The sequence below is a fragment of the Centroberyx gerrardi genome, chromosome 12, assembly GCF_048128805.1.
Source record: "Centroberyx gerrardi isolate f3 chromosome 12, fCenGer3.hap1.cur.20231027, whole genome shotgun sequence".
Lineage (NCBI taxonomy): Eukaryota > Metazoa > Chordata > Actinopteri > Beryciformes > Berycidae > Centroberyx > Centroberyx gerrardi.
Genome location: NC_136008.1, coordinates 19,144,731 through 19,158,428, shown reverse-complemented (window position 1 = coordinate 19,158,428; position 13,698 = coordinate 19,144,731). Strand labels below are relative to the sequence as shown.

At 40.7% G+C, this 13,698-nt stretch overlaps 1 protein-coding gene across 2 annotated transcripts in view; it reads right to left on the bottom strand.

Moving 5' to 3' along the window:
* mroh1 (maestro heat-like repeat family member 1) overlaps positions 1-12,106 on the bottom strand; it is a 34,321-nt gene extending 22,215 nt beyond the window's left edge. For both annotated transcript variants that reach the window (XM_071906040.2, XM_071906041.2), the window contains exons 1-12: positions 11,963-12,106; positions 11,082-11,175; positions 9,493-9,638; positions 7,759-7,890; positions 6,750-6,912; positions 5,947-6,045; positions 5,475-5,626; positions 3,106-3,246; positions 2,823-2,915; positions 1,035-1,113; positions 492-605; positions 76-149 (exon numbers count right to left, since the gene is read on the bottom strand). In XM_071906040.2, the coding sequence (XP_071762141.2) occupies positions 76-149; positions 492-605; positions 1,035-1,113; positions 2,823-2,915; positions 3,106-3,246; positions 5,475-5,626; positions 5,947-6,045; positions 6,750-6,912; positions 7,759-7,890; positions 9,493-9,638; positions 11,082-11,103 (1,215 nt within the window). In that variant the 5' untranslated portion in view covers positions 11,104-11,175; positions 11,963-12,106. The remainder of the gene's footprint in view (positions 1-75; positions 150-491; positions 606-1,034; positions 1,114-2,822; positions 2,916-3,105; positions 3,247-5,474; positions 5,627-5,946; positions 6,046-6,749; positions 6,913-7,758; positions 7,891-9,492; positions 9,639-11,081; positions 11,176-11,962) is intronic.
* Between the last annotated feature and the right edge of the window lie 1,592 nt (positions 12,107-13,698).

Genomic DNA, 13,698 nt, shown 5'->3' with positions numbered 1-13,698 from the left:
AATTGAGACTTCAAGGAAAATCCAGTGTGTGTGCATGTGTGTGTCTGCAGGTGTGTGTGTGTGCACATTGTTTACCTTGTTGCTGTGGTCGGCCATTGGTTGTCTGATGCTGGTCAGAATAAAAAGCTTCTTGCTCTCCATCATGGAAGCTGCAACACACACACACACACACACACACACACACACACACACACAGAGAGAGAAACAAACACAGAGATTGACAGAGACAGATACTTAAAAGAGGATTCAGTAATCTGACAGCCTGAGTGTGCTGACATATACATTCATATTTCTGATATAATTCAGGGCACTCAAGTGTTTTTATTTTAAGAGCATGTAAACACACTGACTGACTAATTCCTTCAAGTTCTTTTAGTAGTCCTTCTAATGCCAAATCGATCACTGATGTGTGTGGATTAGCAGTTAGGTGTGTATGGGACGTGTAAAGGACTGCTCTTGTCATTCTTGTGTCTCTGCATGCGTTTTCTCACTGGTAGAGTTGATGAGGTGACGCAGGACAGCCAGGGAGCCCATCCTGCTCCTCTCGTTGCTGTTCTCTAGCTTCTGAAGAACAAATACAACCAGCCGGTCTGGGAAGGAGTTAGCTAGGAGGAGAGGGGTGGAGAGGAGGCAGAGGGAAAGAAATATTGGAAAAGTTATATTCGAAAAGACAGAACAAAACAAAATAAGAACAAAAAGAAAAAGAAAAGAGGTGAGAAAAGAGGTGAAGGAGGGGGAGGGAGAGACAGAGGAGGGGAAGCAGCCATCAGAGTTAACATAAATATCCCATGTTTGCAGCGAGGCCAGCGTACTAATGAATGATCTCATTACTGTTCTTGTGACTCCATAGAGCTAAAATAGACAGAAAGGCCACTGCTGGACAATGTTGCTGGACTGACAACAGCACTGAATTACAAACACAGAGACCAACACACAGGCCAACACATAGACACAAAAACACTCACACATACACATACACATGCATACACTCACACAAACACACACACACGCACACTATTGAACAGCTTCAGTACCTAGCAAGCTGAAGCAACGCAGCACCTCGTTGTGGTTCTTGACAGTTGGAGGGTTGCTGTAGTCAATAGGGGTGCACACCTGAGGAGAGAGAGAGAGGACAGGACGCATCTGGCTATCATGAAAAATGTTTCACTGTGGACACTGCTGTGTGCACCAGTCAATGTCAACTGATATGTTGTGGAACACTGTTACTGTATGCTATGATGTGAGTTCAGGTGAGATTTTATTCAGATGTGAAGAGAATAATGATCAAACAAAACGATTAGTTCATTCAAATTTAACCAAATGGGCTTACTATAAGACATGATCTATTTGTCCATATTGTACAAAACTCCTTGCTATCAGCTTATTTTTAAACTTGACAAACATACGATTGTCCTCAGTGAATTAGACTGATTGATTGATTGATTGATAGATAGATAAGACTCCTTTCAATTCATTTCTTTGTTTTCTCATTATTTATTTATCCAGGGAGGGGTTTTGCTGAGCACACATTTTTCTAGCACCACCCTACTTCACAATTCAGAGAAACACACATTCACACCTGGCAGCTCCCCAGGACAAACACAGCCCTCTACTGTTGGCCAATACTGGGGGTGCAGTTGTTGAGTAACAGGAGAGTGTTACTGGTCCACTTGTCCCGGGGATCAAAAAGTAGCGGACTTCCGTCTCTATACCCACTAAGCCATCCTACCATGTACACATATCATGCACACGTGTTATTGACTAAGTCATTGTGGTAAAGTGTTGCAACAGTCGAGGCATTAGCCTCGACTGTGACTCATTTCTGCTGAGTCACAGGGTTATGGAAACATCTGACAACGGTGACTCCCTAAAAGTCATTTGACATATGTCAAAAGAAAGCTCAGCATGAAGAGAACACAAGTCCCAAGGAATGACACATCTACCCAAACGGCTGATCCATACTGCCCAATATTTAGCCGCAGACTTTTGATGCCGGTGTGGTGAAGTCTTGCAACAGTTCTGGCACTAAGCCAGGGAGGACTGACTCACAAGGACTGGATAACAGTTGTTATGACTGAAACATCAGTAATTTGAGAGAAAGCACGACTGTTGGGAATCAGCAACTGTCAGTAATCAGATGAGTTAGATCCAGCTACTTGTGGGGCATAGCAACACGCTAGCATTGCAAACAGTGTTACTGGACATGCCCACTGCTTTTTACAGGGATCAACATTAAGAGTTGTTTCCAGTTGCCCCGTCGGGCCAGTAGGTCGGGGTTCTCCTTGCCCCTAGTACTTTTTCATTAGCCCAGCAGGCAAAAATGTAAATAACCAGTTTTTCACAAGTTTAAGTAATTTATTACTATAAAATGGATAACACTGATCGGTTCATAATACACAACAGCAAAATAACTTAAAATAAACAACAAAACCTGAATAATGTATTGACTGAACAAAGTGGTGTGTATTTTTTAACAACTCTGAAATTGGTACTGAATGTATTAAAGGATTCGCTCACATAACCAACTGATGTATTATTTCTGTATGTATTATCAGAATGAACTGAAGTTAGTGTAAACTACAAATCATTCCTTCACTTTATTTTTTTATTTTATTTTCATCCGACTAAGGGTTTTCATTATGTTGTTGAGAAATCTGTTAAGTCAAAAAATAGGTGATAATTATTGATGTTTTCCTTGTTCATATGTCAGTCTGCTAACCATTTTATAAACCCAACAATTATAAATTGATGCACCTTGTCTCTTATAAATTCAGCATCTTTTTAGAGTGCAAAACCTATTTTGTATGTGTATGTATGAGTACCTGTTGATGCAGTGCCACCAGCAGACTGTCCAGTTGTGTCTCCAGTACCCTGCTGCCCATGTTGACCGAAGCATCTAGCACCTGGCACAGACTCTGGAGAGGAGGCAGAAAAAACACAAAAGCTGCTGAAACATCTGAAAAAGTGAAATTAATTGTATGATGTGGCAATTTGTCAGTGCCACTGTTGTGATTGACACCTGTATCAATGAGAAAATTATTCAGGAAAACGAGTCCAATGACAGGCTACAGTACCTCGCTGATGCTGCAGCCAATAGTGACCCACCTTGCTGATGATGTAGTGCTCGTTGTTCTTCTTGTAAAGCGACAGGATAGTGGGGATGAGTTTGGGAATCTGCTCCTCCAGTTTGTCACTGGCCATCAGATGGCACATAGAGCCCACTGCTTCAGCCACTGTTAACCTCAACTAGAACACAGAGAGAGAGAGAGAGAGAGAGAGAGAGAGAGAGAGAGAGAGAGAGAGAGAGAGAGAGAGAGAGAGAGAGAGAGAGAGAGAGCCGTTAGGTGACACAGAGCTCACTGCTTCACTTACTGTTAATGTCAACTAGGACAGAGAGCAAAAGACAATTTGCTTGTGTGTGTGTGTCTGTGTGTGTGTATGTGTGTGTATTAATAGTGTTTATGTCCTTTGTATGCTTGTATTTATGTGGACATAAATAAATCTTTCATCTGTGTGTGTGTGTGTGTGTGTGTGTGTGTGTGTGTGTGTGTGTGTGTGTGTGTGTGTATCTGTATGGAGAGAGGGAGAACACCGGCCATTTTAAAAATGTTAATATTATTCAGAAGGTAGTATAGCATAATTGAAGAACTGCCGCCTGCTCATTCTTTGAGAAAGTGCTGCAAATCCACTAGGTGGCTGCGTCATCACGGTATGAAGTCATAGCCTCCCAATGGAAAAATGAAGGAGTATATAAGTAAATGAGTACGAGTAGTGAATGAGTATAGAATTGCAATGAAATTTTCTACCTAAATAAATGTTCTGTCACACTCAAAATCTCTTATGTGAACAACAAACACTATCAGCACAGAAAAACAATGTCATAACTTTATTTCATTTTCCAGCATTCATAGTTTATGTGAGTGCACAGCCTGTCACTTTGCATCCTGGCACAAGCACTGTCATTGTTTTCATCAATGACAGATACCCTCTCCATCTGCTCCAACTCCTTGTTTGTATATTCCAATTCAAAAAGATATGGCCGTATGTCACCACCAAAACCATCTTCATCACTACTGTCACTAGATCTACTGTGTTCTGCTGTGACTTCTGACCATGTAAAGAAATACAATGCAAGCTCAGCATGCACAGTAAAACCTGGCATGGATCCATTTCCATTTCCTAACCCTAACCCTACCCTAACGAAATAACTCTGAAAAGTATGGCATCGTTCCTTTCATTCTCCCATTCATTCTCCAAGAAGAGTGCTTTAAACCCAGCAAATTCTCAAATGTTGGTTGGACTAAAATAACGGCAGTGTTGATTTTAACACTTTAAAGTTAAATTAACACTGACAATTTTACTGTGCACCATGATGATATGGCCATTTAGTGGATTTACTGTGTGTTCTCGACAGATGAGCAAGCATTAGCAGGCAACAGTGTCTCTTCAGTCTCACTTCGGTTGCGAGTGGTCCAGTGAAAGGTAATTAGCTCTAATAGGTTCCCTGCCTTCCTTAATGCAGCACGGAGGCACAGTGGTTAGTCAGACTCTTAACATGGCTAAGTATAGCCTCAGTACAAACACAAACAGTAACTGGTATTGTTGTTATGCTCTGAAGATCCTGGAAAAAGTCTGATTTCTATGAGACTTTAACAGTTCCAAATAATGTTCAAAATGCTAGCAGTTACCATGTGGTTTCATTCATTTTGACAACATAAAATGGCACCAGTGAAAGGAACCTACATGTATACATTTGACTGATTCAGTATTGCAAAATTAAACAAACATTTACTTAAGCACCTTGACATTTTGAATTGTAATGGTCATTTCCTTTACCAGACACTTGCTACATTTAAAAAGCAAATGTAGAGGCTTTTTCCGACAGCTCCCATACAATGCATTGTTAGCATTAGTAGCATTCCTCATTGTAAGAATGGGGGCATAACTTGCTTTAGCTTGAAACTAGTCATGGTCCTTGGCTTCAATGAGGAATGCTACAAAGGCTATCAAGCTGTTTAAGTAAACTGACAGACAAATGAAGCAGCTTTTTCCATCAATGCGATAAGCACCTGGTGTGAAAAAATAACCTGCTGAAATTCAAAATGACGAGCTTCAGAAGGCTTACCTTAGCTGCCCTACTTAGTAGCACACTGAAACCCATCATACAGCTACAACTACACAATATGCCATGCTGCCTGAACGCAAGATTGAATGCCAAATTGATATTTGTAGGTTGATATGTACAGTCCACTCATTTTGTGCTGCCCGTTTGGACTACATGTGAGATCTAGTTGCTATACCACGTTTCGGTATGTGCAGTGTTACTATAAAAGTTTTCAATTATGTCACTGCACCAACAACACCAAGACAAATTCATGTACATTGATTGTACTTTGTGAATGAAGTGATTCTGATTATCATTATCTACAACATCAACTATTCCTGGGAACAATACCAACCCATAACGACCTTACCTTAGGCTCCCTGCTTTGTAACCAACTAGTGAAGAGTATGTCATAGGCTGCATAGATTTCACTGGAGAATGTGTCTTTCCTGACTGTGGGATCTGGAGCCTTGTCCAGGTTGGCCAGGTACTCCAAGATACTATCGCTGAAATGACACAGAGCTGGGGGGAGAGAGAGAAAAAGAGAGGGAAACAGTTTGAGAAGAAGAAAGAGAGTAGAAAATGGTGCAGTGACAAAATAGTAAGGGAGAAAACGTGAATAACCAGTAAGAGAGAAAGAGTAAGGGAACAGTTGCATGTTGTATTTACTTTGAAGGTGTAATGTTTGTTTGTTTGAATTTTTAGTTACAGTGAGAAAAAATATTTTTCATTGACAAGTCCTACCCTTCAAAAATCTGAGTGTAAATGCCCATAGCTGATATACTCGTAAACAAAACAAAAATGAAAAACATAAATGGCCCTGTGTGTAGGGAGGTTCTTACCAGAGGAGAAGACCCACTTCATGTTGTCCTGTTTGGCCATGCCCAGCATGGGCAGCATGGTGCCTAGAACGGCATTCAGGAAGGGTACCATACCATAGACTGGAGAACAAGGAGGGGGAAACTGTGTTAATGGCACCTTATTACATAATACATCCCGTAACAGAAGGGGAAATACACACTACCAAATTATACTGGCACAAAGCAGAGCGTTAGCCGAGTGTTTGTATGCAGCAACCAAGGAGTAATGTCTTTTTGGCACAATGTGTCGCAAGTTTATTTGATTAAAAATGCACCAAAACCAACTGGACTTCTTGACTGCAGAGTGATATGATTAGATGTGAAATAGCGGTCTGTTATTCAGAAACATTCAGAAACAACAGACCTCAGAATGCGATCAGTGGCCAATCAGAATTGAGTATTCAACAACACTGTTTAATAAGGAGGTATAACTAATGTATAAGCTAGGGCTGCACAATCAATGTAAATTGCACTATTGATTGCAATTTCCAAATCACAAGAGGCTGCCATTCTTTCTTTTATCAGAGGGAAAGGTGATCAGACAGCCTCCTGAACAAGGTATCTGGTGTTGTGCAGACCCCTTGGCCTGCAAATGCAGTTTTTTGGACTTGGGCAACATTTTTGATTTCTGTCTTCTTCAACATGTCAACTGTGTATACTGGCATTATAAGCCAAAGGTTTTGAACTCAAATACATTGTGCATGCATCTGTATGTGTGGTTTTCCTATTGGACTCAGCAAGGCTGGAAAGTCTGGACCTTGTGTGCGTGTGCAAATGTTTCCTACCATTGGAATCAGAGAGGTTGGCTAGTGTCTGGACCACAAAGAAGTGAGGCAGGACCCCTGGCTGAAACTTGCTCAGAATCTCCTCCATGATGTCATTGATGTGCTTGTTACCCACAGCGACCAAGATATTACTGGCGGCCTGCTGCCAATCAGGGACTACTTCCTGAATGAACCAGGAAGACAGAGATGACAGTTAAAATGGATGTTTCCTCTCCTGAGTAAAGAACAACACACAGTAAACATCAGATATTCATCAGATTTTCTGAGGTCTGTTGTGTTGCTCTATTTCCTGGTGAGGATGACAGAGGTATAACAGCAGCCAGCCCAATACTTGTGCATGACATCAAAGTTCACAGCATGTTCAATCATCAGCAACAAACACAGATTAGCATAATTAGGACTTCATACTGTGCTTCTAATTATTTATCTGAACCAAATATTAATTAGGGGTTTGATACAGTATACAATTGCTAATCTTTCCCCTGCCATATAATATTAATAAACAGACACTCAATATTTGACTTTTATTCACATTCTTTTAATGAAAAATCTCATAATAATGTTAAATGATAATCTTGAGAAAAGGAAAACTCTCTGAAAGATTGCTTGAAAGTCTGAAAGGCATTGACTTTCATCTCGTAATGGATCCATGGCTTTTTATTCTTAAAGTTAATTGAGTTTAACATTTTATTGTCTTAGTGGACATTATTTCAGCTTATTACTGTAGTCATGTGGAAGAAATACAGAGTGGTATCTATTTCCAATACTTAATGTATGCTCTTTTGTACTTTATGTAATGCATTTGTTGAGAATCACAAAAGTATTGCATCCAGGCCCAAGTATTATGATACACTGTATTGGGAGCTTTCTGGAGATTCCCACCCCTACTAAGAATTTAGCTGATACTTAGTCATTTTCACAAATACAGGCAGCTTGGACTGTGTCATCTTGTCCAAAACTAACTCACTCATCAACCGATCTTCACAATCAAAACATGAACTTGACATACCTTAGATCGTGTCATTTCATCTGAGGCCAGAGAGATGATGCTCTTTATCCTGGGGCAGCTGATGTCTTCTATCCTGCTGCCGACGATCAGCTCGATGGTCTGGAGAATCACCACTCTGTGGCTCACTACCAGCTAGAGAAGAGGAGAAGAGAGGAGAGGAGAGGAGAAGAGAAAAGACAAGTGAAGACAAGAGGAGAGAGATAGGAATGACGTTGGAGACAAAATTTAAAATACAATATGATCGAATAAAATGGAATAGAAGAGAATAGAACAACAATTATACATGGGATATGACATGTGCCAACAAGCTTTTAAAACTACGCTTTTCACCAGAAGTAGTATTGTTGGTAGGGAGTAATATTGAGACTAGTTTTGTTTCCACAACCTTCTCCGTTTTGGTTCTAGTGGACTAATTGTAGCCATTGAGCCAGTTGTTATTGGTAATTTGGAATTAAACGACATCTTGTATATTCATTGATTTCTGCATCAAAAGTTAATTGAGACTCTGTGTGTTTGCTGATATGAGTTTGTCACAGATGTTTCCCCAAGATATTTCATCATTCTATTGGGTAATGATGGTATCATCTGATAATCACAAGGCCAAGGGCGGTGACAGGATAAGATGTTGTAGCGCTACATACTGTATAGAGGCTGGTTGGGTCAGGGCTCTATGGTGACATTTCTATGTGCTCCTAAATAGAAAATGTTAAGCAGCAAATGAAAGAAATTAAGGAATATGATGATACTAATCCCTACTTTGAACCTCAAGTTGCATGTGTGATCGTTTTTCAGTTTTCTAGGTGGCCTATTTTTAGAGGCCTATGGTTACTGCCTGACTGAATAACAGAATGGCTGGCTGGTTAAATGAGAAAAGGACTGAGTGGTTAACTGCTTGACTGATATCCAAGACATCCAGACTGAGTGTCAGACAGACAGTCTCCGACACAGACAGAAAGACGCACATAAACACACAGCACAACATCTACATCTTGCACATGTGGGAAGCCTCTGAAAGTAATGTCTTGCACGCTGTCAGTCACAGGCCTACCCACCACATGTCACGAGCACTGAGAGGCTCTTGAAGTGTGACAGGATTTAACAGATTAGCCACACACAGATATTTAATTATAGCTACAGATGTATCCATCATAGAAACTGCTTGCTGCAATCCTGCTGCACGATTGCTATGCCCCCCACCAAAATTGCTTGGAAAAATAAACTGTTGTTCTCTTTTCAGCCATCAGAAGGTGCAATGAATTAATGTTTGAGAGGCATGGATTTTGTGTTCAAATATGCCGATAGATGTAGGATAGATGCAGGATGGAGGACTTCCGCCACAGCTTCCACTCTGAATGCATATGCTCACTAATCTCTCACACACACAGTGCAGTTACAGCCATTAGGGACTGTATGTAACTTTGAGGTGTTTTTGAGCTAGTTTTGACAGATGGCCAGTGTCTGACACTAACTGAGATTATATCAACAGTAGAGGCAGAGTTAAATGGCAGTGTTGGCACTCCAGTGTTATCATGCTTATCTGGTGTTTTTACAAGGGTTTCCACAGCTATTTGGCTGCTGCTTAGCAGTGTGTGGTAGGAATATTGATAGTGTAAAGCAACAGAAACAGCAGCAGTTACAGGTTACCTCAGTATGTTTCAGTAGGAAGCCCTGACACATGGCTGACACGCTTTGACATTTGTTTGAAATAATAGAGATGTATTGTGAAGGTTTTACCTTTGGGTGTTTTAGGAGGTAGTCCTGACACATGGCTAACACTCTGTCTGACTGCTGTTTTCCCAGGGTCAACATGGACTTCCTGACCTGCTCCTGGACCTCTGAGTCTTTATCATTGGCTGCATCTAGTAGGGCCAGGGTCACCTCTAGAGTAGAAACACAACACAACAGACACAAAGAAAAAACTGAATAGCCAGTGGACGTAAATAGAAAGTACTATCACCAAGGTCACCTCTAGAGAGAAACAGTGTACACACAGAGATGAGTAGACACAAAACAGAATTCAGAGCACAGTCGATATCCAGCAGGCCCAGAGTCAACTCTAAGAAGGAAACAGATTGGAGGCAGGACTCAATACACAGCTGACTGAAACAGACACTGTAGAGGTCCAGCAGAGTTAGGGTCACCTCTAGAAAAGGACATCACTATCCCATTTTTACAAGAGAGATTTACACACATCCCAACCTTGTGAAAACAGAATTACCTTGAGATCAACGTCAACAAAAGCAAAGATATGATTAATAGCTTCCTCCCTCCCAGGCTTGTCAACGAGCTTGTCCCAACTGAGAGTGTTGCAGATTACAAATAATCAGGTGTTGAAACAATTGAACCAACTATTTAATGTTTGTCCAGTGTGAAAATTCAATCAAATCCAAGAATGATATTACTGCGTTAAGATGGCCTGCTGTCTCTTTCATCAAATGGTTGTGCAGAGCGTTTCCTCTTTCTGCCTGAGCTGTATCTTTGTCAGTAAGAGCATTCAGGACCAGAAGCAGATTGAGACGCCTGTGCAATACGCTTGTAGCATAACAGACACCAGCCAATGTGCACTATGCGAAAGTGTGCTAAAATCAAGCACGTAATGATTGAACACAGCAACCCTACTGTATGTACCTGTCCTGCTGCAATATAAAATATACACCAAGCATTTTGGTAGCTCTTTGAACCCAGCAACAGCCATAATAAGACTACACGATGAGCACATGAAGTCACCCTCCTTGCACTTGCAGCGTTGGCACATTTGCCTTAGATAATGTGTTTTTAAGAAGTGTTTTTCCATGTTTTTGTACTTTTGTCTCCATGTTGCATGTTTTTTGACAGTTCCACACTCTCAAGTTATTGATCGCTGAGATTGTTATGCAGATGTGGGAAGGAGCACATTTTACTAAAGGTTTTCCACTCTTTTTACTGTTCAACACAATTTCCCTTTAAGAAATAATTAAGATGAACTTGGCTTGACTTAAGAAACAAGAGCAGAAACGGGACTACCATAAAAACACATTTGTAGCAAATGGACCCAAATAGAACAAGAACAAAAAAACATCAACATCCAGCAGCACCAGGATAATCTCTGAACAGAAACAGATTAGGAACTGGAGTGAAGATGCCCTACAAACAAATTATACAATGCAGAATTACAGTATACTACAGCATGACATAAAGAAATACAGTACTGCACAGCAGAGCATTGGTCACCAAAAATATTGTGGAAACAGCAAATTTCACAGGAGAAACAAAATGCAGGTAGAAACCAGTACATACAATTACAGACAGTAAAAGAGGCTACAGAAGAAAAGTTGATTACTCACGTTCCACATCTGTCTCCTCCATAGTGGCTGTCTTCCTGAAGCCTGTGGCTGAGGATTGGGCTTCCCTCCTGGGGGACAGATGGGCAGGGGCTGCCTGGAGCTAAGGAGAGAATATGAGTAAAATGGTGATCATTAAAACTGCCTGAGCAAATGTGCCACAGCTGGCCATCTCCCTCTCTTTATTGTGAACATTTTTATTGCAGTGTGAGTAGACAGACAATATTTCACAAATATCTAGCACTTGTAACCTCATATCACACAATGTTTCCGAACACAAGCTAGAAAAATATAATTTCATATTGCTTTCCCCACTCATTTAAACTGACATTCAGTACCAAACGCTGGCTAATATGACTGCAGACAGGCCAAGTGATGGTGGGTTCAGCACTGCACTTAGTAAACAGCTGTCATTCACCTTCTACGACACAGAAGCAAAGATTTACATTAGCTAATATTATTGTCTTATTATATTACTGTCTGAAATCATGAGCTATCAAACATCGACGTCCTCAATAAACTGAGCTTGTTTCACAGAATGGATGTAAAGCTCACAGCTGTCAGTCCAGGTTAGGCAATTTACGCCTGCTTGCTCAGGTAACTTCTCTGGCTAACATTAAGTTACTGTCACAAACTAAACGTGCACGGAAGTATAAGCAAAAATAATGTTATAAGTGACGAACACACCTAGCGGCACAACATAATTCAACCGCTTCCTCTTTGTTTCTATATTTGTAGATTTAATCTGGTTGGGTGGTGATGCTGCTGAAGCTAGCTAACCTAATAGTAACGTTAGCTTGCTAACTTAGCAAGTGCTGCTACGGAAGAGCCAGCGTCCTCACATCACAGGTTAGGGAAAACCATTCTAGCTCGCGCTAACTTACCGATTCCTAGTCAGCTTCCACAGCCGATAACCGGTCACGGCAACGTTGCGTCTATTTCTCGGTTCAGACAGAGATTTGTCCAGCTGTCCGCTAGTTATGAATAAAGCTGTGTGTCTCGTTCTGTCATTGCAGGTGTAAACAGCTTGATCATGTGCCTCAAGTCAGCAGGAACGTATCAAGGAGTGGGCGGGGCCAGTCATCATCACAGCACTGGAATGGATAGAACAGGAACTCCAACTCCTACTCCTACTGACTGTACTGCTATACTACTACTACTAATACTACTACTACTACTACTACTGCTGCTACTACTGCTGCCTACTACTACTACTACTACTACTACTAATATCAACAATAATACACAATATCTGTGCTAATTGCTACATTCTATAGTTTTCAATACTCAATATTTTTTAAGTAGGGAGGCAGGCCAGTAGCCCTTTATCCAGGTATGGCCAACTAGTGCTTAAGGCCTTGGATACAAATATCTGTAGGCGCCATGCTCACCTCCTCACATAGGCTGAAGCTTTGACCTAGCCCGTCCTCAAATTTTGCTTAGAACATTATTACTCCTTGATGCTTGTCCTACACCGAGTGTCCAGGCTGGTATACAGGATTATAGTTGACATCCAAACCAATATCTCTTGTCTCATGTCAGGTGTGTATGTTTTTGTGTATCACCCAACTTCAGTAAAGTTTCATACAAGTTTCATCTTACCTCTAAGTGCCAATTAGCCTAATGATCTGGAACTATAGAAAACAGTCATTCTTTCATAAATACATTCTCCATTTGATTAACAACCCTCATAACAAAAAAAATTTTCTATAAAAACAATATTGTCTTTTGCATAAATTGATTTCATCAGTCTATGACCTTCATTACTTCACTTTCCTCTATGACCTCTATGCTTTTCAATGTACAGCTCATGCAAACAGATTTTTTTAAGTTGTATCCAGGTGAACAACAAAATCTGAACTGAACACCCTGAACGCCTTCAGAATCTTGACTGCCATATAGCCATCATACTGTTTCATCAATCACTCTTTAATCACACCGGCCTCACTAGCATGCTGTGACTCAGCTGTGACTCAGTCTTCTCAGCTGCATCCTAGATCCTCCACCTCCTCCCCGTCTTCACTTTTGTGCCAGCCAGAGATGCTTTAGTCCCAACAGCAGATTGTTCACAATCCCACCAGCTCGACTCTGAAATCTTGCTGCATTTATGAGCTGTTTCTGTTTTTCTCTCTGCATCAGTGATGAGTGAAACAAAGCTTTCAACATTTCAGTACACAACAGTGTCACGAGGACATCTAGTGTCAAGTTATTGCAACAGATTAAGACTTAATATAGCAGTGGTATGAGTATTGCGAAGTACTGTTTTCCTTAGACAAGATAAGCAATGTGTTCAGTAAACCTACCTGAAGAATCCACACATTTATTTTAATTTACAACGCTTTTCCACATGCCTCTGTCAGCAGTCAACAATTACAGTAGGCTATGTCTTGCTGTTTATGATAATTTGAATGTAGGTTAGTCAGGGCAATTATACAAATAAGTATGTCTAAATACAGTCACAACCTATGGAACAGTTTGTGAACAGCCTCACCAAATTATCTGATATGATGAGATTATTGGATTTAGTTGCTGTCCCTTTTTAGTCACCAGCAGAGTAAATGCAGCCTTTATAGCACATAATCTGCTCTACCATGTCTCTCTGAATAGAAACCACCATATG